At 53.0% G+C, this 27,909-nt stretch overlaps 3 protein-coding genes across 5 annotated transcripts in view; 1 reads left to right on the top strand and 2 right to left on the bottom strand.

The window, feature by feature from the left end:
- The window catches only part of LOC125959148 (chaoptin), a 28,003-nt gene extending 11,752 nt beyond the window's left edge, over nucleotides 1-16,251 (bottom strand). The window contains exon 1 of the mRNA XM_049692316.1: nucleotides 15,610-16,251. Within this exon, the coding sequence (XP_049548273.1) occupies nucleotides 15,610-15,618 (9 nt within the window). The 5' untranslated portion in view covers nucleotides 15,619-16,251. The remainder of the gene's footprint in view (nucleotides 1-15,609) is intronic.
- A 3,740-nt stretch (nucleotides 16,252-19,991) lies between these two features.
- Nucleotides 19,992-22,177, bottom strand: LOC125954611 (uncharacterized). Its single transcript, XM_049685069.1, has 2 exons — nucleotides 21,088-22,177; nucleotides 19,992-21,024 (listed from the first exon to the last, which is right to left on the bottom strand). Exons 1-2 carry the CDS (start codon nucleotides 22,105-22,107, stop codon nucleotides 20,323-20,325), a joined length of 1,722 nt encoding a protein of 573 aa, XP_049541026.1. The 5' UTR covers nucleotides 22,108-22,177; the 3' UTR covers nucleotides 19,992-20,322.
- A 2,829-nt stretch (nucleotides 22,178-25,006) lies between these two features.
- Nucleotides 25,007-27,909, top strand: part of LOC125950058 (protein mesh) — a 6,925-nt gene continuing 4,022 nt past the window's right edge. For 2 of the 3 annotated variants that reach the window (XM_049677666.1, XM_049677651.1), the window contains exons 1-5: nucleotides 25,007-25,637; nucleotides 26,119-26,723; nucleotides 26,798-26,935; nucleotides 27,007-27,773; nucleotides 27,852-27,909. The exon at nucleotides 27,852-27,909 is cut by the window's right edge and continues 969 nt beyond it. In XM_049677666.1, the coding sequence (XP_049533623.1) occupies nucleotides 25,262-25,637; nucleotides 26,119-26,723; nucleotides 26,798-26,935; nucleotides 27,007-27,773; nucleotides 27,852-27,909 (1,944 nt within the window). In that variant the 5' untranslated portion in view covers nucleotides 25,007-25,261. The remainder of the gene's footprint in view (nucleotides 25,638-26,118; nucleotides 26,724-26,797; nucleotides 26,936-27,006; nucleotides 27,774-27,851) is intronic. The other variant, XM_049677660.1, reaches the window with a different exon arrangement.

Raw genomic sequence — 27,909 nt, 5'->3', positions numbered from 1 at the left:
CCAAACTGACAAAGATATGGATTTTTGAAAATTTACCTTTCTTAATAGGCTCAAAGCATCTCGCGACTTTAAGGGGGGCTTCGGTATTTTATTTTAATCCTCGCATTTCCTTTTTACAACTTTTTATCATTGCTTATCCTTTCAAGAGTATTGTGTAAAATTTTGAGCTCAATCGAACCAAAACTGACAAAGATATGAATTTTTGAAAATCCGCCTTTCATACAAGGCTCAAAGCAACTCGCGACTTTGAATCGCGTTTTCCCAAAAACCAACGTTTTCAAAGTCGGTGCCCATCATAGCATGAAAACTGCTGGGCCGATCGATTTGAAATTTTAAACATATAATCTTTACACTATTTGCCATGTAGCCCCGTCGAGATTTTATAAAAATTGTTGATACTTTTTTTTATATAATTTTTTTAATTATGTAAGTGTCGTTTTTTGAGGCAATATCGAAAAAGTAACACTTTTTTAACTTCAAAAATCTGCCAAAAATCGAAAAATAGGAAATTTAACAAAAACTCAACGGGGTTACCTGGATAAACTTATAATCTAACAAAAGAATATTCATTTGAATATTTTCTGATGACCCGGCACGTAACTACGCCGGGCACCGCAAAAAGTACTTTTCTGCAAACATGCCTTTCTAGATTGAAGATGCCATGAACGTAGTTTTGAACAAATCTTCCCCAAAATAGAACCACATATTCCTGAAAAGTTGTAGTTTAATATGACATTCACTTCAAAAAATTAAGTAGAATGGTTTTTTCACTAAAAATCGTCAAAAATAAGCACTTTTTTGGACCCGAAATAACACAAGGGGGGGGGGGGAGGGGGGGGGGGTTAAAGCAGATCGTCATCTCAAAGACTCTTGCATCCCTCCCCTTCCCTCCCTTCCCTTCCCTTTACTACCCTCTCCTCCTTTCCCTATCACACGTCAATTAACTGCAGCCGCTGCTGGCGCACCGTGTGTGTGTGTGTGTGTGTGTGTGTGATCATAGCGGAAGGCAGGGAGGTCACGATCGATGCGCTGATGACAGATTGCGCACACACACACACGGTGCCGGGGTTGGACAACAATGCATCCTCGCCATCCTTGGAGCCCACGGGAGTCAAGGACATAGCGGTCGTCGTCAAGTGTCACTCTTCAGCTCCCCCGCACCCTCCCCCCAGCCGCAACCCTCCGGAAGCGGAAACGTGACCCGCGATACGGTCGCGAACCGCAAAAAAAGTACACACACACACGTACAGGTCGAGGACAGCACCAGAAGAGATACATTGTAAATTGCAACTGAAATGTCAGCGCGCGCGTGTGTGTGTGTGTGTGTGTGTGTGTGTGTGTGTGTGTCCTGGCGCTCTCTGCAGGCGCGAGGTTGAAATGAAAAAGATGGCGGATGGACGGAATAGTAATGATAATTATAATACTAATAATAGCAGCAGCAGCAGCTCCAGAGGGAAACAAGCGAAACGAAAGGAAATAAATTTAATAACGACAACCAACGGACGCACCAGCGCCGCACCATTGTTTACCCCCAGTTTGACCCACCGGCCACTAGCCACTACCTCCCCCCTACCGTCCCCCCTTCCCTGCCGGCGCCACACCCCCTTGCCCTGTTTTTTTTTTACGAGGAGAAGATTAAGAGAGATATTAGAGAGAAAGTAAATGGACACCCGCTAGGCGCGCGCCCGTGTGTATGTGTGTGTGTGTGTGCGCTGCGATAACCAACAGCGTCGCATGGTGAAGGGACGCCGCAAAGGGCGACGGCGATGATGATGATGGTGGTTATAATGGGCGGCGCCATCGATATGCGAAAGGTCCTGAAGTGTGTCAACAAGCAACGCCGGTGCCGGACTGGAACCGAACCGATAATGGGGCGACGCTCAGCTCAGCGCAGCTCAAGGCTAAGGCACCCCCTCCCCTTTGAAATCACCCCCTCCCCAACGGGCACCCAGTCACAGTCTTTTGCGATCGCTCCACCGTCCGACAGATGTGGGGCCATTAGACAGCTTACCCCGGCGCCACCACACCACACCACACCACACCCCCCCCCCCCCCCGCACTGGGGATGGAGGGCGCCCCTGGCCACTAGATAAAATTGTCTCTCTCTCTCTCTCTCTCTTTTCCCTCTACACTCTTTCAGGACACTCTCTTGCGCGGAGCGCGGAAACGAGCAATTCCCGGCACCCGACAGTCCACCAGGGGTGGCGCATGGTGGTGGTGGTGGTGGTGGAAAATCGCAAAACGCGGCGATGATTGACAAGGATGGGATATGGGACACAAATTGGAAAAGGGACGCGCAGCAGGAGAGGGGGGAAGGGGCGTTGATTCCATCCGGGACCGCTACACCGCGCGCACCCCTCTCTCTCTCTCTCTCTCTCTCTCTCTGGTCTACCGGACGGCCCTGACTGATCCATAATCAACGCGGACACGCGCATAATGCGATGACATTTACATTTCCCGGCCCGGCCGGTCCGGGCCTTTGCCTTGCCCTTCCCTTCCCTTTGCTTTGGTGTTGCCGCCGTCGCCGTCGCCGTCGCCGTCGCCGCCGCTGCTGCTGCTACTGCAATCCACAACCGCCAACCAGAAACGTCGTCCTTTTTTCCCACAGGGGAAGAGAGAGAAAAAAAAAACAACAACACGGAAGAAAACGGAAAATCCTTCCGTTGAAGGGGCACACCCACCCCCCCTCCACACACACACACACACGTACGTACGTACGTACGTAAAAAAAGGGGAGAAGCTTCTTAGCCGGCGTTACCTGCGCGAACGCAAATCTCATTACCGGCCGGATCCGGCCGGCGATTTCCGGAAACCCTGCTACAGACCGAGTCGAGTCCGAGTCGACGGAAACGGAAGCAACGGAAGGAGGAGTCCGGGCCCCCACCCCACCCCTCGGTACGCACGTACGCACGGCACCAGCTGGCACGCGCGCGACCGACCGAGAAGGCGACTGAAACAGCTCATTTCACATCGATTATCCAGCATCTCTGGGCGCGCGTGTGCGTGCGTGTGTACGCGCAATCGTTTGGTGCCTTCCAGTCGGCCGACCACCCAGACCACCCAGACCACCACCTCAGTTCTCCCCCCCCCAGGCAAACCAGTTGCATCGCTCGCGTAGTAGGTCGCGCGCCGCAGCCGCAGTCGAGATGTTGTAGGGGGTGGTTGTAGGGGGTGAAGGGGGTGCTGGTAACCGAATTGGCGAATCTTTCCCCCGGAAAACTTCCCGTAGTGGTGTTCGATGGACTGGTCGATCATCTCCACTACACTCTCTCTCATCTTCTGCTCTCTATTTCTCTCTTTCTTTCTATATAATAGAATATAACAGAAGCAAATTGTGCCTCCTAGAAGCACTATAGGCGCCTGGTGTGTGTGTGTGTGTGTGTGTGTGTGTGTCCCGTTTCAGGGGCCGCCGGTCAGGATGTTCTCTTCTGATGACGTCACGTCACATCCGTAACGCGAACACACACGCACAGCCCCGTTTGCACCAAAAAAAAAAAAAGAAAACAGAAATGTAGATTGCCAACGTCGCCTAACATGATAGAGGGGGGCTATGGGGGCGCCAGACCCCGCCAGACGAGGTCTCTCCTCGTTTGATGCCGGGGACGTCAGGAAGCGAGGAGACAATCTGCTGCTGCTGCTGCTGCTAGAACACGGTCGTACGGTCGGTTCCTTGGCTTTCTGCCTCCTGCAGGATCCTGCCAGCCTGCCTACACCCCCTCCCCTCACCTCACGTCGTTGCCATGGAGAACAGAAATAGAACGCTCGAACGAACGAACGGGCGACGGAAATTGAGTAATTTCCTTCCCAAAATGCCTTCTTTCTCTCTCTCTCTCTGAATGGCGGGACGGAATGGACGACTTCCTTGCGGCCCCCAAGACGCGACGTGACTCTTCTTCTTCTTCTTCTTCTTTTGCTTCTGCTTCTCGCGCGCGCAAGGACTCCCGGGCGCGCTCGCAATAACAGACGCATGCAGCATGTGAAGGGTGACAAATTACCACAATCCAACAATCCGATGATGGTGGAGTCGAAGGGAGGGTGGGGGAGATGGGATGGGGTGGTAACCGCAGCAGCAGCCAGCCAGCCAAGCAACCAACTGGCGGCCCCCCCTTTTGGCCGATGTTTGGCGGGCTGCAATCGACAGTCGGCGCGTCGCGATCGCATCGAAGCGTCGTGTGTGTACATGTGTGTGTGTGCGTGTGTGTGTGTGTGTGCCTAACCTCATCTCATCTCCCGGCCCATCGAAGCGTGTCGCGCCACCGTGATTAAGTCTTGCAGAACGCGAAACAACGACAACGACACACAGCGTACACACACACCGAATGCGCTGTTCGGTGCCCGTCCATCCGTCAGATGGGGAGAGGGTAAGGGGAGGAAAACGGGGGGGGGGGGGGGGCCTATTGTTCCGGTAACGGAACGCTGGCCAAGCAGAGCAGCGGCAGCTTCGGGACGCCACCGAAGGTCACCGCACTACCATTGTGTGCTGTGTATGCGCACACCGCACACACGCACGCGCACTCCCTCTGACCTCCCCTCGCCTCCCCTCCCCTCTCGCCAGCACCGAAATGCCATTACTGACAGTGACCTCCTCCCGGTGGTGATCCTGGTGATCGACTGGTGATAGCCAACAGGATCGAGAAGCTCCAGAAAGAGAGAGATAGAGAGAGAGAAAGAGAGAGAGAGAGAGAGAGAGAGAGAAAGTGTGTGTGTGAGAGAGAGAGAGAGAGCTATATTAGCTGCCCCCAAAAACTAACAACAAAAAACGCGAATCAAACACCAAACCCAACCAAAAACGAAAATATACAACAAACTGTCGGACAACCGTCGGAGCGCAAAGCCACCGCCAGCTGGCAATGAGCGGTGGTCGGTGGTGGTGCAGAGGGCTGCGCAGCACGCTGCATCATACAACACGTGCCGATGTCGGTGCCGGAGCCGGAGCCGCAGAGTTGCGCAATTGAGCAATTGAGAAGCTGCTCCGCTGCTTGCTTGCTTGCTTGCTGTTCGGAGTTCGCGGAGAGCGATCGCGATGCACACACACACAGTGCGGATTGATTCGCGAGAGGGGGGCTGCATTGTGGTCTGCTGTTGTTGTTGTTGTTGTTGTTGCCGCTGATGTGTCATCATCATCATCATCCGCCATCTGGATTTGTTTCGATGTCACGATGTGCTGCTGATGGGGGACCTTTGGGAGGGGGAGAGGGTGGGTGCTCTGCTTCCGGCTTGGTATCTTCGCGGCCCACAAACACACACACACACACACACACACGTGCGCATAGTGGGCGAACAAGCAATCGTGATGCGCGCGTGTGTGGCCGCGCAGCGAGCAGCGCAAACCATCACCACCACCACCACCACCACCACCACCACCACTTCACCCCCGCTAACAAGCGCCATTTTGCGGCCGTTCGCGGAGTATGGATGTTTATTTTTCGAAAAATTAAAACCCATTAACCCTCCGTGCAGAGCGTAAACACGGAGAGCAAGCGCGCCAAACAAATCGGAATCATTGTTCCGATCCCGTGGCCCGTGGCTGTGGTCACAATCAACAGGTGTGTGTGTGTGTGTGTGTGTGTGTGTGTGTGTGTGTGTGTGTGTGTGTGTGTGTATGTGTGTGTGTGTTCGGGTATGTGTGCATGTATGTGCACGCTGGTTGGCGGCAAAGGGGCAAGCAAAGAGCAAACAGAGCAACGCAACAATGGAAGCACCAAACGTTCGTTCTAAGTGATGCAGCAGCAGCAACCATCTATACCATCATATCATGCGTCGTCTCCGTACGTGCCAGCGAGAGAGGCTGAGGTCATGGACAGTGGACATACGTGTCCACAAGCGTACAAACTGCTGGACGTTCCCCGGCTGCTGCTGCTGCTGCTACTCTGTTGCTAACGAATTGGTATGCCAATTGCAATTTGGAGCGCATTCGAGAAGCCGAAACACACACACAATACTGGACTCCGTTCGTCTCGTTCTCGCTCCTCTCGTTGTTTCGCTATCCGGTGCTGTTCAGCTGGTGGCTGGCAGCAGGCAGATCGCCAGGATGACTCATTCGCAACCAGCTCCAGCATTGCTCAGAGGACCGGGGCCGCCGGCCACCAGCCGCCAGTCAAACCGCCAGACCCGCTGGATGGATCACCCCTAAAAGTGCATGGATTTGCCTCTCTCTTGCGCGCTCTCTCTCTCTCTCTCTCTCTCTCTCTCTCTCTCGCTCTCTCGCTCTCTCTCTCTTTTTAGGAGCTCCAGAAATGATGATGATGCATCTCGTGCCATGGCGTGCGACATTATGGGGCAAACGAAAGAGCGAGAGCGAGAGCGCGCGCGAGAGAGAGAGAGAGTGGTTTTGATGTGTAATTTTTGCCTTTGAGGCGGGGGCGTTTGAAGCACACCCTCTCTGTGTGTGTGTGCCCGTCCGCGTGCTTGTATGATGCGCGCCTCTTCCGCTATCCACAAGCTTCCCAAACATTCAAAAACAGAAAAATTAAACAGAGAAAGAGAGAGAAAGACAGACAGAACGAGAACGAGAGAGAGAGAGCGATGCTCCAACGTGGTTAAAAGGCACACGCGGCGGGGGGGCTGCATAGCGGCGTGGGCGTACGAAAACGACGAGGAAGAGATCTACTACCCTACCCCCGATCCCCATTCTCCGCATTCTCTCTCTCGCTCTCTCTCTCTCTCTCTTTCTCTCTCTCTCTTTCTGAATTTGGTTCGTTATGCGGGTGGACGGACGCATCTGAAGCGCCTCGCAGGTCTCTCTTTCTCTCTCGCGCACACACACTTATTCTCTTTCTCTCTCTCTTACTCTCTCTCCCTCTCAGCCGGTTTCACGCCCCCCCCTTCACAACCCTTTCTTGCGTCCCTTTCCATTCCCTTTACACACTACTCGAGCGCGTAGGAGCGTGCGAACGAGAGAGCGAGAGAGAGCGAGAGAGCGAACGTTTAAATGCCGACGCTGAGTCATCCGGCGCTGGGCACCCAGAGGGATACGAACACACACACGCACGCAAGTACACCCAAACGAAGGGTGCGTTAGTGGAGACAGTGGAAGCAACGGGGAAGGGGGTGCGGAGAGAGGGTGGTCCGCTTTGGTTGTTGGTTTGGAGAAAAGTTGTCGAGAGCACTAGCGGACGCTCAGCCAGTGACAGTCGGTTGCGGTTCGCTGTCCGAGCTGGACGCGCGAGCGAGCTCGCTCCCTAGCACCCTCTGCACCCTCTGCACCCTCTCTCACCCACCCTCTTCTGTGCTTTCGGGCGCTGCTTGCTGGAGGCGGCGACGACGACGTTCGCTGTTGCGTCCTTTTACTCGGACGTCAGTCAGTCAGTCAGTCGCATAGTAGTCGTCCTTCTGGCGAACCGCAACCGGTGTTGGTGTAGGCAGTACCGCCTCTGTGTGTGTGTGTGCGTGTGTGTGTTTTTCCTTTCCAGTGTGCTCCATCCATCCATCCGTCCGTATCCGTCCGTATCCATCAGTCTGTCTGTCTGTCTGTCTGCCAGTCGCGTTGCTCTGCTGCACGATGCGTGCGTGTGTGTGTGTGTGTGTGTGTGTGAAGAAACTAGGGTCCTTCTAGGGGTAGTCTGTCAGGCAGGAGGCCAGGAGTTGTAAGCGAGCGAACGATCCACAGAACACGGAACAGCCAAACCAGAAACCCAGTGCCAGTATGTGCGTCAATGTCTGCGTGTATGTGTGTGTACGCGGGCCGGTGGCGGTGACCAGTGTGTTGTGTAATTGGTGGACCATCACAATAGTCGCGGCATTGGGCTGCTGCTGCTGCATATTTCATTCTCGCTCATTTAGGGGGTAGCCTCCCCTCATCAAAACCCTCCCCTATTACACCTACCCCCCAGGCACCCCAAAAACCGTCACCAATACGAAAAACCGTCCTGTAGTCCGACGACGACGACGACAAACGACTGCTGCTGAATTATCTATCGCCACGCCAGAGCACCAGCTCTCCTGGTGCAAAAGGGGGAAGGGGGAAGGGGGATGGGGAAGGGTGAAGGGGCGAAAGGGCGATGGCGACAGCCGGACCCAATCTAACCCAATTTCCTCTCCTCAAACCCCATCCCCCTCCAAAAACCACCCGGTTTTGGGGGGCATTCCAGCAAATCAACCAAAAGAAGCGAGGGAGGAGAGGGGTGTGAAGGTCTCCGTGGACCTTCTGCGGCTTCCCCAGACCAGACCGCCAGACGGCGACGTGGAAATTGGAACCACAAACACACACACACACACACTGTGTCTGTGTGCTTGTACAGAGTACATATAGTAGAGAGATTGTATAGTATACCAAGGGGAGAGAGAGAGAGAGAGAGAGAGAGAGAGAGAGAGAGAGAGAGAGAGAGAGAGAACGAGTCGAGAGCAGGGTTTACGGTTTTTTTTTTTTGAAGATGATGATGCTGGGTACATAGTCACCCCGGGTCACCGCAACCGGTGGTCGCCGCCACCCCAGAGAGACTCCCAAGACTCGTACTCGTAGGCACACACGCACACGCAGCGAAAGAGAGAGAGAGAGAGAAGGAGAGAGGAAGAGCGAGCGCGCGCGTGCAATCCAGACTCCAGATGTTGGTTGCTTGCGCCTCCTTTCCTCGCCATCGTCGCTCGCCAGAGGGAGGGGGAGGGGGTGCACGGGGTGCATGTCATGCACGCGCTGGCCTGGCCCGGCCCGCCTCCCGAACCCGATCGAATATCAACGCCCGGCATCGTGTGTTCTGTTCGCTCTGCGCTCCCTTCCCTCACTACCCTTCCATTTCCCCTCCGTAACCAGCGAGCGGCCCGCTAATTGGGTTGCGAATCGACTGAGCAAACGGCCGGGGTGGCGGCGGTTAGGGGAAATGGGGGAAGGGGGATGCCAGACGGATCTAGACCGATCGCGCGCATGTGATCGACCCCCCTGGAATGGGGTTGTCAGAGACAGAGAGACTAGAGCGCGCGCACCCCCACCCCCTCCCCCTGATGATGCTAACTAGCACCCCCGCCGCCGATTACCCCTTTTCAGATCGACATCGTCGTCATCGTTATCACGTGAAACTCGTGGAGTCCTTCTCGGCGTCATATCCACCACCACCACCACCACTACCAGCAGCAGCAGCACGCATCACTGCCACCGCGTCCAACAACAATCAACCACACAATGCCCCAAAAAACACACACCAAACTCCTCGGCAGTCACCGGGAGCAAAACCATCAACGCCGACGACGACGACGAACACGCCAAACACGGGTAAGTAGCGTAGTGGTACTGGTACCAACCCCTCACACCCCCAACCCCTCGCTAGCCTCTAACATCGTCTAGAGTGGACAAGGGAGTGGACTGCGAACAGCTTGGCGCTGCTCGTCGTCGTCGTCGGCCGGCCGGTCGCACGCCATGCATTATGGATTGTGGGCGCGCAACGCGTCTCTCTCTCTCTCTCTCGCTCGCTCTCTCGCTCTCCGTGAGGTCGAACCTGCCAGAATCGATCCCGTAGGTAGGTCACTATCCTCCACCCCCCAGAAAAGAGGGGATGCGGCGAGGGAGGGTGTCCTCTTCTCTTCGGTCACGAAGCTGGATGGAAAAAAAAGGAGGAGAACAATAAGAAGGAGCTCACCCTCACGGGTGCTCTTGTGTCTGTCTGTCTCTGTGTGTGTGTCTGTGTGCGTAGTGGAGCTGGAGGCGCTGGGGCCTGGGGACCAAATTTTATGGTTCTTTGTTTGCCGCCGCCAGCGTGTATAGAGCGTCACCCTATTCACCACCCCCTCCCCTGAGTAGTTTTGGTGGCGCCATCACCCCCCTCCTCCCCCTCAATCTAGAGGCCTTTGTTTTGTGGCAGAGGCCTCCTGGCCAGATCCGCGCCAGAACCACCAACACACTTCCAATATGAAGATTATTGGAGCTGCACTACTACTAATCTGGAATCTGGTTCCTTGGAGTAGATCGCCTCCCCCTCCCCCACCCCCGAGCTTAGAAGATCTCCCCGAGGACGTGCGATATGGCCACAATATGGCGCCCGGCTCCGTAGGTCCGGGATGATGATGATGTGCCAATCAGCTCATTATAGAGCACTTATCGGGGATGTTGCCCGGAGAAATCCTCTTTGAAGTCGGCAATATGTACGGCCCCGGAGCCGGAGAGAGCGAGAGAGAGAGAGAGAGAGAGAGAGAGAGAGAGAGAGAGAGCGATACACAATCATCAGCACCACCACCACCACCACCACCACCACCACCACCACCCCGTCGAGTGGTCCTTCTGGGTCATCTTGGGGCTATTTTTAGTGCTGTGGCTGGCTGCCGGATGAGCCGATCAATTGGAAGGAAATGAAGCAGAGGGCGGGGGAGGTAGAGAGGGGGTTGGATTCCGCTGAAAAAGATCCAGATCAACCCCCCTCCGAGAAAGGGAACGGCGAGAAGTATTGACGCAGCACACACACACAAACGCACACCCTAGCACTGGGGGGGTGCACAAAGGGGCCAAGCCCGCGAAACGCGAAATGAGTGAGGGGAAGGGGGGGTGGGGGGAACCGTGCTACCGCGTGCAGGCCGACGATTGGCCGATTGTTCGGTGCCCCGGGGATGAGCTGTTTGTTTTACACCCCCCCCCCCCCCCCGTTAGGGGGAGAGAGAAGGAGACGGCGTCGGGTGCATGTTAACCACACGTTGCCGCTGGGGCTCCTAATTAGCTTTGCTTCCGACTCTCCGGTTACTGTTGACCAAAAGGGAGGGGGAGGAGGTGACTTATGCCCCTACCCCCTCCCCCCCCACTACGGAGGAACATTTGTGTTCAACAACTTCAACGCTAGGTGTTCCAGGCGGTTTTTTGGTGCCGCTCCGTTCCGATCGTTTCGTCGACGATCGAGAGGGGAAGGGAGGAGAGGAGGGGGTAGGTTGTAGGTGGCAGGGGTTGAAGGAGGTGTTTCGGTTTGGCTCGTTCGAATATATATAGGTCGCCGGGCGCGACGTGACAACCCCGCATGCAATGCAACCCCCTCCCCCCCCCCCTCCTTCCACCCGGCCAGAGACTCCGGCCAGACTCCAACACCAAACCATTCGCGCGAACCCTATCGGGAGCATCGCGCAGAGCAGAAACCAGTTTTGTTTTGCTTGTTCGCGGCCTGGCACCCTCATCCCCCCGCCATAAACGAACGATCGAGCGCTTGCTCTCTCTTTCTCTCTCTCTGCTCTACTCTGCTCTGCTCTGCTCAGCGATCCCTTTTTCAAGCAACCATCCAGCGAGGGCCCTCGGAGCCTTTCTCCTTTTGTGGAGTGAAAGAAGAAGTCCAATCAACCCGGTCGCGATCAGTCAGAGAGGTGCACCATCCCCAATACACCCCCGTAGAAAACCTCAACCCACCCTTAGACGAAGGTGTCGCACGTTTGGAGGAGCAATTGAACGATGCTCAGAGCTTTGCTGCAGATCGGAGCCCACTCCCAAGGGAATCACCAGAAGATGGGGGAAGGAGGGGTTGATATAGCAGAGAGGGAGGGAGAGAAAGTCAAAGGCCAGCCTACCCCCGAATGGGGGGAGGGCTTCAATGTTGAACCAATTCCAGGGCTCTCTCTCTCTCATTAGATACGTTGGAAAGGGGGTTGGTTACTAGAGGGGATAGGGGTCCCAAAACGGGGTGGGGGGGGGGGTTGATGGAGGGCTGGTCTGCTTTGGCGCACCGTTGGAGTCACGCAGATGGTTTTGGTTCTGGTTCTGGAGTTTGGTTAGGGAAAGGTTGACGAGCGTGCAGAGCAGAGACGCTCCCGGTGACCTCAATTTTGAGGGTGGAGAGGGCGGAAGGGTGGAAGGGGAGGGGGTGGCAATCGACCTCCTGTTTCCGACCACCCCGGCGTCGAACGGCGTCACGCGTCAGTTCACAAACAGACGCAGCAGAGAGAGAGAGAGAGAGCAGAGAGAGAGAGAGAGATTTGAATATAATCGTACAGGGAACAAAGCCAAACGGGGTTGGGGTAGCAAGTGGAAGTGGTTGGTTGTTGTGGTGTGGAGGCCTGAGGTGTGGAGGCCTGAGACCCCATCATTCCCCCCTACATCCTACACCATAACTCAGCGAGAACAATGCCATTGCGAAGACGCTTCGTTTCGAGACGTTTAGCGGACCGTTTAGCGAGTGAGTGAGCGAGCGTCTAATAGGCGGCGTCAGCGTGTGTGTGCGTGTGTGTGTGTGTGTGTGTGCGGGTTGCTGCTGCAGCCGATTAAGATCGGATCGGAGTGGCCTTCACAACAGGGAAGCAGAGCAAAGTAGAACGAGAGAGAGAGCGCAAGAGAGAGCAAGAGAGAGAGCATGAGCGGGGGAGGCGCTCCATAACCGAACGGCGGCGAGATTTACTGGCATTGCCCTCTCCTTTCCGTCCCAACCCTTGTCCCCTTGTCCCGTACCGTCAATGACGATCAACAGATGGTTACGCAGCGGTCCACCCGCATTACTTTGGCTGCGAACCGAAATCCACTAAGCGCGTCGGCCAAAATGGAGCTCTTCACACACACACACACACACGCACACACATAGATGGAGGAGATTGCAGTCGATATGTTCGCTATACCTCCCTTCAGGGCGGTCCAGAGGTCCGAGATGAGACGAATGAGCCCCCGGGGGTGGCATTAGCCGCAAAGAAGACTCAACTAAGTACTACTACTACTGGCGCAAGGAGGATTTGTTTGTAGTAAGTAGTAGTTGACACTTTGGCAGTACTGAAGGTCCGCTCGTCGGTAACCGAGCACCGACCGCTACCGACTACCGAGAGCCTTGGAATGTGTGCTTGGAATGGGGGCTTACTCACTCCTCTGCACACACACACGCACACACGCACGCACAACAGCTAGGGGTAGCGACGGGACTAATTGAATTAAGTCCTGCCCTTCGGAGAGCGCGCAGTAGTGTTCGGCGATGGGCGCGACCCGCTCGCTGCTGCAGGGTGTGGCACTGCAGCCTGGCACTCCCGAGCCCGCCCAGCGAGTGCTGTGGAGACCAAACGTTTCCTCTCTCTCTCCTTCTCCCTCTGGGCCCCTTAATTCAATTACCGAAGCCAGCCGGGGGGCCAGCCCTCCCAGCGCTGGGAGCATAATCCTCGTGGACATGGACAGTGTGTGCGCACACACACACACACACACACACGCATCGGTGTCGATCCTGTTCTAGCTTTCGCGCCATATTGGTTTTCTGCTGCTTAGTTGTTTGGCTCGATGGATATCGATGATCGATGATCGATGATCGTGACGTAAGTGGTAGTGCAGTGTGCAAATGTGTAGAACCAGCGACCAGTACCCCCTCACCCATTCACACCGCCACTCCGTCACGCTCCATCATCACTGGTACGACATGTCCCATTGTTCGCCAAACGTGCCTTCTTCTCATTGTTTGTTTGTTTTTTTTTTCTTCTCTATCCATAGGTGTCTCTACCAACGACGGCTGAACGGCTGGTTAAACCTAAGTGACTGCGAATATTATCATCATCATCGGCGTCAGTTGCTAAAATTAGACAGTAAAAGGGAAGGTACCCTTTGCAAGTGCATAACGCCCGCACACACACGCATACATCACGCATGTCATTGTGCCGCCTGCTGTGCTGTGCTCCGGCGCAATGCAATGGCGTCGTCCCTTTTTCGAAAAAAAAAAACATGCCACTACTGGAACCGATTGCTCCCGGCCCAGCCTGAAATTTGCTAAACCTGCTGCATATGAGGAAAAGGTGAGCAAATATTCAGGTGTGTCGAAGAGTGGTCACTATCAACGCGGCGGCGGCCTCCCCGGCTTCCTGACCTGTAGCAGTGTGCATTGAGGAGGCGGAGCAGAAGGAGTCTATCGATAGACGTTCATTTTATCCATCTCTTCGCGGCGTATACCATATATACTACGCCTGTCTACTACACATGATTTCTTCCAGTCATTTTTTTTTGTTGTCAAGCAACTACTACCATGATCAAAAATTTACCGGAATTCATTTTAAACAAAAAAAAGGACATGTTTATTCTTCAAAATTCAAGCTGTCCCCTTCAAAGTAGTCCAAAAAAGAAGTTTTTTCGAGTCGAAATCGAATAGGAAAAAGTCACATGGTGCGAGATTAGGTGAATTGGCCTCGTTTGTTGAATGGTATTGGTGTTGGTTTTTAAACGAGAAACTCGCGAATAATCAACGCATTACGGGATGGCGCATTATCGTCATGGAGAATCCCCGAGTTGTGACCGCACAAAGTAGGTCTTTTTTTTGCGGAACAGATCCGAATGATATGTTGGAGGTCTCAGCTATCATCCCTCATCGTCAATTTGCGATTTTCGATCAACAATTGTCGGATTTCATCGACATTTTCATCCGTTTTCGATGTCGATGGCCTGCCGGGGCAAGGATCGTCCTCAACAGCCACTTTTAAAGCGTTCATACCACTGCTACACCTGTGTTTTCGATAAAGTATCGCCATCGTAGCACTTTTGCAAGATTTTTAATGTGTCGGAACACTTTATTTCATTTTTGCTGCAAGCAAATGTAGCAATGTAGTTTTGTTAAAACTGTTAGTGTAAACAAATCACTGCTACAGATGTAAATAAACACCTATCAAGCGGAAGCTTGTGGCATACGCGTCCGTAACGGTGCTGCTAACGTAACACAAAAAACAGAATTCAAAAACAATAATCCCGCGATTTTTAAATTGAAAAATTCCGGTTACTTTTTGCATCATGGTAGTATACTAACAAACGGGTAAGAATATTGCTCAGCAGCAAGACACAACCATTGGTTACCATTAATCCCAAGGAAAAACCATTAATAACAAGGGAAAACCCACTTGGATAAAACCGAACCGGCGGCTTTAGCGATGGATAGATGGAATAGCGCAAGCAATGCACAAGACCACTACTGCTGCTGCTGCTGCTACTAACTGCCCACTAACCCACTTGCAAGGTCAATTGGACATGGTGCCCTTTACCGAGCGGATGTTTGGATGACCCATAATGGAGACCGCGTGGGCGCATCATCCTTGGCGGGAGTGAGTCAACAGTCCAGCAAGAGCGGAGCGTTCTGCGCATTCTAAATCTCGAAACAGATGGGCTCGAATGGGACGCGCGCGATCCACCCACCCACCACGACCACCCAACATCCCCGCTACTCCTGCTGCTGCTCCTGTGACGATCATCAACACGCGCCCAGTTTAGCTGATGAGTGGCGGTTAAATTAGATTAGTTAATGTTGTAATTCAATTAGGGTATAGCCACTATTGGGAGCGTCACCCGTTGCGTCACAGTCAGTGTGTATAATTGTACGCACGCGCGCGCGCCTGTGTGTGTGTGTGTGTGTGTCCCAAGGAAGAGCGAATCGAACGCCCCAGATCGAACGCGGGGATCTATCTAGCACAGCAGTGTAGCAATGCGATTTGTTGTACGCTAAGCCAGCTCGTTACCTCATATGACGTCATGGACCTCCTGGAATTGCGGTTGCGGTAGGATTTTACCACCACCCCCCCCCCCCCCCACACTACCTTCCCCCTTCCCCGTTCGCTCCCTGTTGCATTCGAATCGATCGAATCGATCGAGATCTCTCGATGTGTTTACTTCAACGTTTACGTGTTAGTGCAATATCAATTTCAGGTGCTAGTACTCGGCGATCTCGCAACTCTCGGAGAAGGAGAAAAGGGAAGCTAGATTAGAAGAAGACAAACCCGCGCCATGATGGTTCCCGGTTCCTTGCTTCAGCCGGCGGGCGTGTTGATGGGCGATGAAAACACACACACACACACACACTGTGCAGCCGATCACCGCGCGCAACTGACGTCTAGCACCCCTGTTGGTCTATACTCTTCTGCTGCTGCTGCTGCTACTGCTGCTGTGCGGAGTGGTTTGATTGTAGATCAAGTTGTAGAACGGTTTGTTGATGGTCCAGGCAAACAAACACTTTACAAATAAATCTACCTTCAGGGCGTGCTCGCACACACACACACACACCTCACAGCTGGATAGACACTTTGGACTCCTCGGCTGCTAGGTATATTTGGAGAAGATCAATCAAACGATCAATCACTAAGACGATCAACACACACACACACACACACATACACACAGGTGCGCGCGCGGGCGCGCAGACTCACACTTGGTCCACTTGGTGGAAAGGACGCCTTTCTTCGGCCTGGTGGAACGCTCTAACGGGTGCGCTAATACCCCGCTAGTGGGCGTCTTCACAGAACGTCTGCTACGCGCGCGACACACACACACACAGACGCCCGGGAAACACAGAACAACGGCTGCGGGCTGCGTTGCGGGCAAAAAGGAGAAGAACACCCAGAACACCGGTCCGGTTGGTTCAACGCTCGGTGCACTAATGAATGAGGAGCAACCGGACCGGTTGGCTTGCGGGCGAGTCAAAGTAGTCAAAAACTGGCCCGATGCGCCCACCCCCGTGAGTGGTCCTCCAAGTCCTCCTCAACCTCAAATTGGAACGTCGCCTGGAGTGGACTTTGGGAGGAGCAGGATAGAAAGAAAGAAAGAAAGAAAGCAACCAGCAAGCCGCCAGTCCCACCACTCAGTCAGCACAGCTTCTGCTACCGTTCGTAGGTAAGGGGGGGTAAAGGGCCTCCCCTCACCCCCTGGTGGGGGTGCGGTACCAGTCAGTTGTCGGCCATTTCTAATCTAATTATCTTAAACCCTGTCTCGACGCACTCGAACGCCCCAAACGATGTGCAATGCAATAATGCTCGCTTCTCTCTCTCTCTCTCTCTCTCTCTCTCTCTCTCTCTCTCTCTCTCTCTCTCTCTCTCTCTCCATCTCTCTCGCTCTCTTCTCGGGTGTCCTAAGACACCCAGGGGTTGCCATACACGCCCGTATATATGCATATGTTGTTGCGCTTGCGAGGGTGCGCTGATGAGCGCGAGGTCTGAAGGAGGAGGATAGGAGGTTAGCTTCCGATAGGCTCCCCCAGCTCAACTGCTCCTCCGGGATCGGATGCATGCCGACTGTGTGTGTGTGTGTGCAATCGGCAGCACGCTGGCGAGTCAGTGTCAACGCCCGCTGGTCGGCACGGGTTAGCGGTCAACCCCATCGTACGAATCCTGCTGCTGCTGCACCCTGCCGCTGCCTGCCTGCCGGTAATTGAATATCGGGCGACATCCTTCCCAACCCACCCGCCACCACCACCACCACCGCTTGGTTGGTTCTTGGAAGCGTTCCGATCGTTCTTCGATCCCTGCAGCGTCGGGCGCAGCGTCGGGTCGCTGTTTGGAAGGCCTGAATTGAAGTAGTAACCTACCCCCATTTGGAACCCCCTCCCCCTCCCTCCCTCCCCTACATCTGGTTATATCCGGTGCGCGCGCCTCCTCCTCGATTAGTAAGATCCGTCCGTCTTCTTCTTCGGTCCCCTTCTTTCTTCCTTCGCTCCCCTGTACGCGAACTTCTGAACAACGCGAAGAACATTCCCACATGTCCCACTAAGTGCGCCCTCCCGCTTGTGTGTGTGTGCGCGTGAATTTGCGAACGAGGATTAACGATACACGAACTGAATCATCCGAATCACCACTGGGGGGGAAGGTGGTGGTTGAGGCTGTGTACCACGCGGGGAGGGAGGGGAGTGTACCACCCAGCATTTGAGGGGATTCGATAAATGGATTTGGGGGCGCAAAAACACACCCCCCTCCCCGGGGCCGTGATGAAAAACTAGTGGCTCTGAAGCTAGTTTTTTTTGTGCAAAACACACACCTCACACATGCACGCACACACAGCCGTATGTGTGTGCCTGCGTGCCCCAATCACCCCACAGGACACAGGAAATTTGAAACTCGCACTCGGGTGGCCAACCAGCCGGCAACATGTTTATGTAGCAGCACATTTGCGCACAGCAACAGCATGCGCGAACGGGACTACGCTTGCAATGCTTCCCAATTGTACTGATTCCAATCGCCTTTGCTGGCGTATCCTTCCCGAACAGCCTAAAACCTAAAACGGATTAGTTGGGTTATACAAAACCTCCCCCCGGGATGGGGGAGAAGAGCCATGACGCGTGTAGTGTCGCGTTCGCGTTGTGTAGATAAGTCGCGCGCGAATAGGCTCATGGTTGGTTTGATTTTTGTTTTTTTTTTTTTGGGGGGATCGTGGATTTTCTCCAACGTCCAACAACACAACATAAACCAACAAAAAAAGAAACGACCAAATTCCCGCCATCGTCGGGAAATAATTAATGAAGTGAAGTGCTGAAGAAAAATAAACATTATGTGGCCCTTCTTAACATTTCGCGCGAGTTCGACTTCAAGTTTAACAACAACAGCGAAAACCCCGAAAGAACAAACTGGAAACTCTGGTCTGCTAAGATCTGATTCTTGCCATTTTCAGTATCTAGACGGTCTTTTGTAAAAATATGTTGTGACGAAATGATTATACTTTATTTTTTCACCCGAATGTCGTATTAAGGGAGGGCTTTGGTTATTTCGGGTCAAAAAAAAGGCTTATTTTTGACGATTTATTGTGTAAAAACCATTCAATTTAATTTTTTCAAGTGAATGTAATTTTAAACTACAACTTTTCAAGAATAGTTGGCTCTATTTTGGGGAAGATTTATTCAAAACTACGTGCATGACATCTAATCTAGAAAGGCAAGATTCCAAAAATATACTTTTTGCGGTGCCCATCGTAGCCACGTGCCGGGTCATCAGAAATATACAAATGAATATTCCTTTGTTAGATTATAAGTTTATCTAGGTAGCTCCGTCAATTTTTTGCTGAATTTCTCATTTTTCGATTTTTGGCAGATTTTTGAAGTTGAAAAAGTGATACTTTTTCGATATTGCCTCAAAAAACGACACTTACATAATTAAAAAAATTATCTAAAAAAAAGTATCGACAATTTTTGCAAAAACTCGACGGGGCTACCTGGCAAATAGTGTAAAGATTATATGTTTAAAATTTCAAACCGATTGGTCCATTAGTTTTCTTGCTACGATGGGCACCGTCTTTGAAAACGTTGGTTTTTGGGAAAACGCGATTTAAAGTCGCGAGAAGCATTGAGCCTTGTATGAAAGGCGGATGTTTAAAAATCCATATATTTGTCAGTTTTGCTTCGATTGATCCCAAAATTTCACACAATACTCTTGAAAAGATAAGCACTCATAAAAAAATATAAAAAATAAATGCAAATCATAAAATTAAATACCGAAGCCCCCCTTAAAGTCGCGAGATGCTTTGAGCCTTATATGAAAGGTTGATTTTCAAAAATCCATATCTTTGTCAGTTTTGCTGCGATTGATGCCAAAACTTTACACAATAATCTTGAAAGGATAAACACTCATAAAAAAATATAAAAAATAAATGCGAAAAAATAAAATAAAATACCGAAGCCTCCCCTTAAGCAACAACTTTTCAAGAATTAGCTGGTCTCAGTTTAAGGAATACACATAAAGAAAGGCATTCATTTCAGGCAGTCATGGCTTCAAATGTGCACTGCTCACGGTGTCCTAGGATGAGAAATGTTGTCCAAGCAGCCGGTAGCCCTCGAATGTTTTTGTTTGGATTGCATTGCACCATTTGATGTTGAAAAAGTGTTTTATTTTTTTTTACGATTTTGCATAACAAAACGAGTAGTACAGAATTATTTTAAGTAGCAACTGTTTTTTTTTTTTTGAAAACTCGACGAGAGTTCAAATGTTCAAACTCGATTTTTCCAAAGTCAATATCGTCAGTCAATGTTGCTTCGATTGATCGAAACAAAACAAAACAAAAAACGATTACACAATCCTCTTGAAAGGATTCGTGGGGAATTCATTGAAAATAGTTAAAAAAAAAACATTCGATAAGTGATTTATAAATAGCAATGTACGCAATGTGTACACATTGTGTCGCGCAGTTCGCAAAATAAACTGACGGGCGCACGGCGCATCAAAGAGCGCTTTCGGCCCCCCCTCCAGAGGACCAGAGACGACGTGCTGTTGTTGATCGAGCCCATCAACGGTATTCGGTATTCGGTGCTCTAAGCGCCAGTATTTAATGAATCCATCACGCTGCAGCACCATTCTCACCGTGTGCATGTGCTCACCGTATGTGTGTGTGTGTGTGTGTGTGTGCTGTTCCACTTTATGACCTGTGTTTGGGTGGAGCCATATAGAATCGTGACTGCGTGAGTTTCTCTGGCAATCTGGCGAATGAATACTACAAACGAAACGATGACAACGCGCGACCTTTTGATAACTGAAACACACGGAGAATGTGTGTGTTCGTGTGTGCGTGATACTGATACATCTGGCAGCCCTGTTTCTAGATACTAGGCCTAGGCGATAGCCGCCATTTTATTGTCACAAAATATGCGCCCCCCCAGGAGCAGGACAACAGGTGGTTGAATGGTGGTTGGACTTAGTTCTCAAGTTGAAATTGAATTGTTGTTGGTTAAGGGTGTTGCCCTACGACACTGGCCGATGCTGGCTCTTCTTCTCGAGGTACTTGGCCGCCTTGTACATGGTGACGTTGTAGAACCGTGACAGACCGGTCGCCGGTTTGCTGGTGGTGCTGCCCGGTTGTCGGTTGACGAGACTGTCGCACGAACCGTTGCTCATCCTCGGCTGCTCGGCGGATCGCGCCCGGCCATTCGTGGCCGAGGAGGCCTCCACCAGGCGTACCCGTGCCGGTTGCTCCTGGTCCACGAGCCGTGCCCGGACCAGCTGGTGCTGTTGCTGCTGCTGTTGCTGGTGATGGTGGAGTGCATTCTGTTGCAGTTGATCGAAGGTAACGCGCGCTGGTTTCTCCGGTGGAGTGCCGCCGGTCGCCGGCACATCACCGGACGAGCCCCAGCGGTACAGCCGCGATTCCTGCTCCTTTTCCTCCTTCTCCTTCTCCTCGTGCGCCGGCAGAAACACGTCGTCATCCTCATTGTAGTGATGATGATCGCTGGTGTTGGTCTCCGTTGATGGTGGTGCTACTGCTGCCTGCTTCCGGATGATAATGTTGTCCGCCGGTACCGCCTTCAGGTTGACGTGCTCGATACTGGTGCAGCTGTAGTCGGCGGCTGGCAGTGGCTGTGCGCCCGGAGTACTGCTGCTGATCGTTGCCAGGCTCTGGCAGCGCGATGGTCCCACCTCCAGGATGCGGACCCGATAGTACAGGACCTGTTGACGGGAAGAAGTAGAACTAGTAGTAGTAGCAGTAGTAGTACCTTATCAGGTGCTTACCTTATCAGGTGCCATGTAGCGGATCGCTTCACCGAGCGGTATCTTGGCGCAGTGTCCATCCTTGAGGAAGTCCGGATCGAGTTCGGAGTGGCAGGGGAATCGCTGCACTAGCAGCTTCCAGCTGTCAACGGTCGAGTAGAGCTCGAGCTCGAACGCGAACCGGGCGCTCACCTTCGGTTCCTTGGTGGCACAGATCACCGTCCACAGGACGGTCCGGCTGTCCGGATCGAACACCTGGTACAGATTGAACGCTTCGCCGTGTGCCCGGGCCAGGTAGTAGGCGACGACGAGCTGTAGCTGGGTGGTGCGCGGTGCAGTGCCGGTACCAGTGCCGGGGGCCGCCACCTCCGCCCCGTAATCCCACCGTAGCTCGAGCTGCGCCGCATCGTACACCTGCTCCGGATGGGCCGCGACACAGTGCGCCAACCAGGTCCGCTCGCAACCCTGCCAGCTACACCCATCCCATACCTTTCCCATGAAGCACTCGATCAGCTTGTAACCGCAGCGTTCCCGGTGCCACCGGAGCAGCTGCAACGGTAGCCGGACGGTGCAACCGCGCGCTGCATTCCGGCACGGGAACTGCACTTTCGAGGCGATCGCCTCGAGCGTGTAGTTGCGTAGCTCGGTAAACCGAGCGCCACACAGCGGACACTGGGCGCACTTGTGGCGGCAGCCATCACACAGACTGTGGCCGGTCGCGCACAGACTAATCGCCCCGTCCATCGGTTCCGCACATCCCGGACACTTGACCTCACTCACCAGCGAATCGTAGTGCTTGAGGGTGATGGTAAAGGGACCTCCGTTGCCACCGGCACCGCCACCGCCACCTTCGCCGGTACCACCCCCGTACACGTACACCGACGATTTCCGGCACTCACTGTTCGTGCACGAGTTCGAGGAGCGCGTCGACGAGCAGATGCTCGGCGAGGAATCGGCCGCCGTCCTGTCGGTAGTGTCCTCCTCCTCCTCCTCCTTCTCCTCTATCCGCGCTACCGTCGTCTGCTCGGTCGTAGCGTCCATCGCTCGCGTTGATCCGTGTCGACTGTTGCTCCGCTACTAAACGCTCATGCCATTGCATGGCGGTGACACCCCCACCTCAGGGGTGGGGGTGTTTTCCACACAGACCTCTCCCCCCCCCCCTCTTTCCGGGTTACTTTGTGATGTTGCGGTGCGGGTTTTAGCACCTTCGAACGCTGCGTTCGTTGTCGTAGTGTCATAGTGTCGTTGTCCCAGCTGAACGTCTTCAGGGTGCAGGCCGCAGCAGCAGCAGCAGCGGCACCCCCCTCTTATCTTATCGTCCTTCCTTCGACACCACAACCGGAGTACACTGCGGCGAACGTTGCAGCTATTGATATGCTATTGATACGCGGGGGATGGGGTTGTGGAGAAAAGAAGGTGGGGGTGTACGGTCGAACGATATTGATCGGAGCCCGGAAGGGTTGTCCGAGTCTCGAGCCCCCCTCCCCGATAAGCCGCATGCGGCATCGTCTTTAACCGGATTAGGATTAGTCCAAGGGAGTGGCCGGGGGGGTGGGGGAGGATGGGGTGCCTTTTTTGCAAGGCGCTGCTGGTGCTGGTGAGGGTAACGCTGCGACAGACATACGAGTAATGACGTCACAGCTCGTAAGGACGGCCGCTATAGGTCCAGAGACTTAGGAGGTAAGCTTCAGCCTTCAAGAGCGCGCCTGGAGACCACAGCTCCCTCTGGTGTGGTCCATAAACAAAATGCTATAAACGAAACGAAACGAAGCGTTACCTGGTTTATGGCAAAGCCCATGCTAAGTACATTGCACCGCCCTTCCAGGGCGTGAATCGTGAATCGCTTTGAATATGGCTCCTTTACCGCACACCACCAATGTGTAACAAACAAACACCGCCAGGGCCGCGCGTGCCAGTAGTGTATGTGTGCATCTTTACAGCGATAGCGGGATGATTCACTTGCCTGCTATCCGGCAGCAGCAGCAGGAACGATGAAAAAAGGTAAACTTGGCTTGGCTTTCGTCATGTTGGGCAATAGGAATACGCCCTACAGCTCTTCATCATACCGAGATCCGATGCAAGATCCAGCAAGAGGATTGAAGTAGCAGCAGTAGCTGCTACCAAAAGCATAGCATAGAACTTCGTTGCATACTGACTTTTGAATTCGAGCCACGATCGTCAGCTTAGGAAGCTTCAATCGAACTCAACTGAATTCACAAAACGTTCTACATAATACAGAAATGATATTGAGTAACTAGCAAAAATGGCATGGGGAGCAGTTTCGAATCTCAATCGTTCTCAGCTCACGAGACGCTCTACATAACCCTTTGATCAGCATGTTTAATATATTGGCGAAAACTGCACCAGGTGTGTAAGCTTTTAAGCGTTTTTTTTTGGTCGAAAAAACACATTTTTTAAAACAGAAAGCCAAAAATTAATTTATTCTAAGTATTTTCCCCGGCTAGCTATACATTTTTCCCATCTTTTGGGTAATTTATGTATACCATTCCAAAAGGATTGTCGATTTTGCGAGTAAAACCACTCGTCAAGCGATTTTTCGACATCCTAATCATCTTGGCACAAAACTTGACATGATTACGCAAGGAAAAACATTCGTTTTTGCGTGAAATCACTTATGATGGACACTGATTTACGTTAACAGGTGTCTAACTCATGCAAAAAAAAACAAATGACAGGTCGATAACAGCTCAATTTACTTGATAATTCCATCCAGAAGCAAACGCTAATTTTAAGCTGATACACCTGGTATATCGTAGCCCTAGAAAAAAAAAGTAAAGATAGTCCTCACCTCACCATTTCTAACGGTTTTGAACCGTGCTAAATACGTTTACGCAAAACGGCGTAAATTCTGAAATCATCATCAAATATTTTGGTACACTTTCGATGATAAAATTGTAAGAGCATCAGCCTCAATCCAACACTAGGCCCATTGATTGATCATTTCAAATCGTTTTTACAGATTCCATGTTTTCCAAGCGACCGAGCGACATTCCATTTTCAAAACATACAAACGGTCTAAAGGTTCTCTATCGTTTTGCCCATTTCTAGGCGTAAAATCTCATAATGTGGATACTAGAAAATAGACTAAACAAGGAGAAGAATAAAGAAATGAATAAAGAATCCCGTATCTAGCCAATAGGTATGGAGTAGTTCTGCCTGATTGTCAACACACACACACAGCTAGCAGATAGCTCTCAGGATAGTAGCAGGATGTTGACATCCTCTGAGTACACACTACTGACGGTGACGGAGCACCATCCATTCCATTCATCACTTCCCCAAGAAGTCTACAGCAGACCGCGCATTAGGGCCACCTCCTCAAAAAAAAAAAAACAAGAACCGTTAGTTTAAATCTGTGACCACTGACATTGCTCCAAATTCCAACGCGCGATACGCGTGTGGGCTGCAAAAATACCTGCGTACTGTCGCAGCGAAAGGGGTGAAATCATCGGCAGCGTTCTTAGAACGCCCCCAGGGCATCCGTGAATCATTTCATCACGTCCCTTATCGCTTCGCTCGCTTATCTCGGACGACGACGACTCGGATACGGGACTGACTTGCACAACCCTTGGCAGGTAAAGGGCCTCGGCCAAAAAAAAGGGGTTTGCGATCGATAAGGCACTGGGTGGTGGCCACCACAATGATCGGATCGGCACCTGTCCCACCACCACCGTCCCGACCCGGTTTGTACACACACTAGTGCCTACAACAACAGGCACAAACAGGCATTTCTCACGAGCAGCACAAATTACACATCACCCCGAAACCCCCCTTTTGGGTCTCGTATCTTATCAGGGGTGGGGCCGCTTATCTCGCCACTACTGCAAGTGTGTGTACGCGACAGGGTTGAGCAGCAGACAGATATGCAGACTTAGAGGACGACGGTCAGGTGTAGTGCGATATCGACTGCCGTATCCAGTTATCGAGTGGACTACGCCCCGACCGGTTGGGCCTTTTGCTAGCTCTAGCTGGCAGAACATTACAGAGCACCTCAGGAAAAAGATTCCCTTTCCTTCCTTGCCCTTGTGTGATCGTGTGTGACCGTGTGTGTGTGCGTGAGTGAGAGTTTTTTATTTTACGATACTGTTTGTGAAAAGCGCCCAGGGTTGAGACTAAAAGGCCGTGCACATCGTGCGTGTGTGTGTGTGTGTGCACACGGGTGTGAGAGTGCAGGATGCGGTGGAAGACACTACTGCTGTTGCTGCTGCTGTGCGCAGTAACGCTACTCTCCCAATCAACTGCGGTACGGGCGGAAGAGTTAACCGACGGTGAACCAGACCCCATCATCGGCGATGATGCCGCTGGCCTGGTAGACGATGACCACGATCAACCGGCAGCAGAAACCGATCCGGACCAACCAGAGGAGCAACAGGAGGAGGACCAGGAGGACCCTGTTGACGACGGTGACACCGGCGATCAAGATGGCGACCAAATCGACGTCGAAACGGATGGCGAGGCGGGCGACGGGCAGCCGAAACGGGGTCGCTACTACATGTACGACGATTTCCTGTCGAGCATAGATCTGGCGGACAACAACTACAACTGGGAAGGTAAGTGGTACCCAACCTGGGCGATTGCCTCACGCAGGGCACGGACCAAGCGCTGCTAGCGGGCTAGGTCGGGTTATCTTATCTGCTCGAGCACCTGCCATAGAAAAAGGGGGGGAGGGCGAAGAGGAGTCTCCTTTTCGCTCTCCTCTTCCCTCGCTTCTATTGATTAGATTAGAGTTTGGCTCGTCCCGGTGCCGCGAGAAGGTACGCGAGACCCCATTTGAAGGAGAGTCTCTCAACTCTACTTCAACTCCCTTTTGGGATTGGGTCATTCAGCCTTTTTTAGGAAGGGCTGTAGGGCCTATCCTATGGGATCGCTACTACCGGAGTGGCCCATCCGGTCTGCGTGACTCATCCGGGGACCGGAAATCCGAATCCGAATCCTCCCGATATGGGCAGCATTCCGATCCGATGAGTCACGTCCGTATCGAGGATGAGTCAGTGGCTCAATACACACTCACACACACACTTGTTCACACAGATCCCATGAATCGCGTGCAGCCAAAGGAACCGCCCAACCACAGCATCGACGGTGGCTACACGATCAACCCGACGCGGCTCGCCCAAATCCGGCGCAACTTCCTCTACCCGTTCTACGATCGGGGCGGCCCGGAGGATACCGGGGATCTGCAGCGCGATATTCACGCCTCGATGCCGCAGGTCCACAAGAACTTCAACTTCCAGCTACCGTTCTTTGGCTTTCGGTTTAACTACACGCGCGTCTCGATGAACGGGTTCCTGGAGTTTTCCGACCCCCCGGAACACTACACCTACCCGCTGTCGTTCCCGATCAAGGATTGGCCACGCCGGAACGACCCATCGTTCATCGGTATCTTCTTCTCCAAGTGCCGGATCGGGCGGATCTACCAGACCGACTTCGATCAGCGGCAACCGGGCGTCTACTTCCGGATGGAGCGCGATCTGATGACGCGCACGGATCGGCCGGGTGTTGAGATGCGGGAGCGGGTGATGTGGGACATCCGGGAGGGTGTGGTTGGGTCGGATACGTTCGTGCCGAAGCACGTCATCATCACCACGTGGAAGAACATGAGCTTCGCCGGCGGTATCGACAATTCGCTGTTCCGGGTAAGCACCCTAGCAGTCCGGACTACCGGATCTCTCTCTCCTTGCTAACCAACTCTTGGGTGGGTCTCGAACAGACCAACAGCTTCCAGATGGTGCTGGCCACCGACGAGGTGTACACGTACGCCATCTTCAACTACGGCGAGATCAACTGGTCGTCGCACACGGAGGCAGGCGGTGATACTACCGGTGGGGAGGGAGGTGTACCGGCCTACGTAAGTTCAACGCCTCAACTCACTCCACACACACGCACACACTTCAACAATACTTTGCTCTCTCGGCACAGATTGGCTTCAATGCCGGCAACGGTACGCAGGCGTACGAGTACAAACCGTACAGCCAGGCGTCGGTGCTGCGCGATCTGACGGGGCGCGGCTGGGCGAACGGGTTCCCCGGTCGGCACATCTTCCGCATCGACGAGCGCATCATGCTCGGTACGTGCAACAAGGACATCGACGCCTCCCATCTGCCGCTAGTGTTTGCGCCGGAATCGGGCAACATGCTCGGCGGTACGGTCGTTAACATTACCGGACCGTGCTTTAGCCGGGAGGACCGGGTGGCGTGCCGGTTCGATACGGAGGAGGTTGTCGGTACGGTGGTCGACACGAACCGTGCCATCTGCATCCAACCGTTCCTGAAGGCGCAAGGTTACATCCGGTTCGAGATTTCGATCGGTACGGATCGGTTCAAGTGGCGCGGTCGGTACTTTGTCGAAACGCCCGCGACCGCTACCGATCGGATCTTCTTCGAGACGGACGATGTGCACCGGCGGGCACCGTCGGAGATACGGATCACCTGGAACCGGTTCAATCTGACGACGAACCTGAACGCGAACGTACAGATCTCGCTGTGGGGCTACCGGGAGGCGACGATCCGGCCCGAGCTCGAGTTCATCGATATGCTCGAGACGCAGCTAACGAACACCGGCGTCTACACGATCGTTCCGGCCAACTACCGCAACCGGGATAACACCCGCACTGTCGACATGCAGTTCGGCTTCATCCAGATCAATCTGACCAACCCGGAGCAGTACAACAATCTGCGCATCTCACCGTAAGTCCCCATTAGCCACGCCACCTTCCCTAACCTCACTTTTAACCCTGTCTCTCTCATACACACGCACGCCCGCAGTGTACTGTGGTCGAAACCGATCCCGCTCGGTTGGTACTTTGGGCCGCAGTGGCAGCGC

The sequence above is a fragment of the Anopheles darlingi genome, chromosome X, assembly GCF_943734745.1.
Source record: "Anopheles darlingi chromosome X, idAnoDarlMG_H_01, whole genome shotgun sequence".
NCBI lineage: Eukaryota > Metazoa > Arthropoda > Insecta > Diptera > Culicidae > Anopheles > Anopheles darlingi.
The sequence above is the reverse complement of the archived record's forward strand: the minus strand, read 5'-3'. Positions and strand labels throughout refer to the sequence as shown.

What these genes read in the sequence shown, in the direction of transcription:
- LOC125954611 (XM_049685069.1), bottom strand. Translation starts at nt 22,107, where the DNA reads ATGGACGCTACGACCGAGCAGACGACGGTAGCGCGGATAGAGGAGAAG. An exon ending in GCTACATGGCACCTGATAAG is followed by an intron (nt 21,025 to 21,087) that starts GTAAGCACCTGA and finishes TCCCGTCAACAG; the next exon opens with GTCCTGTACTATCGGGTCCG.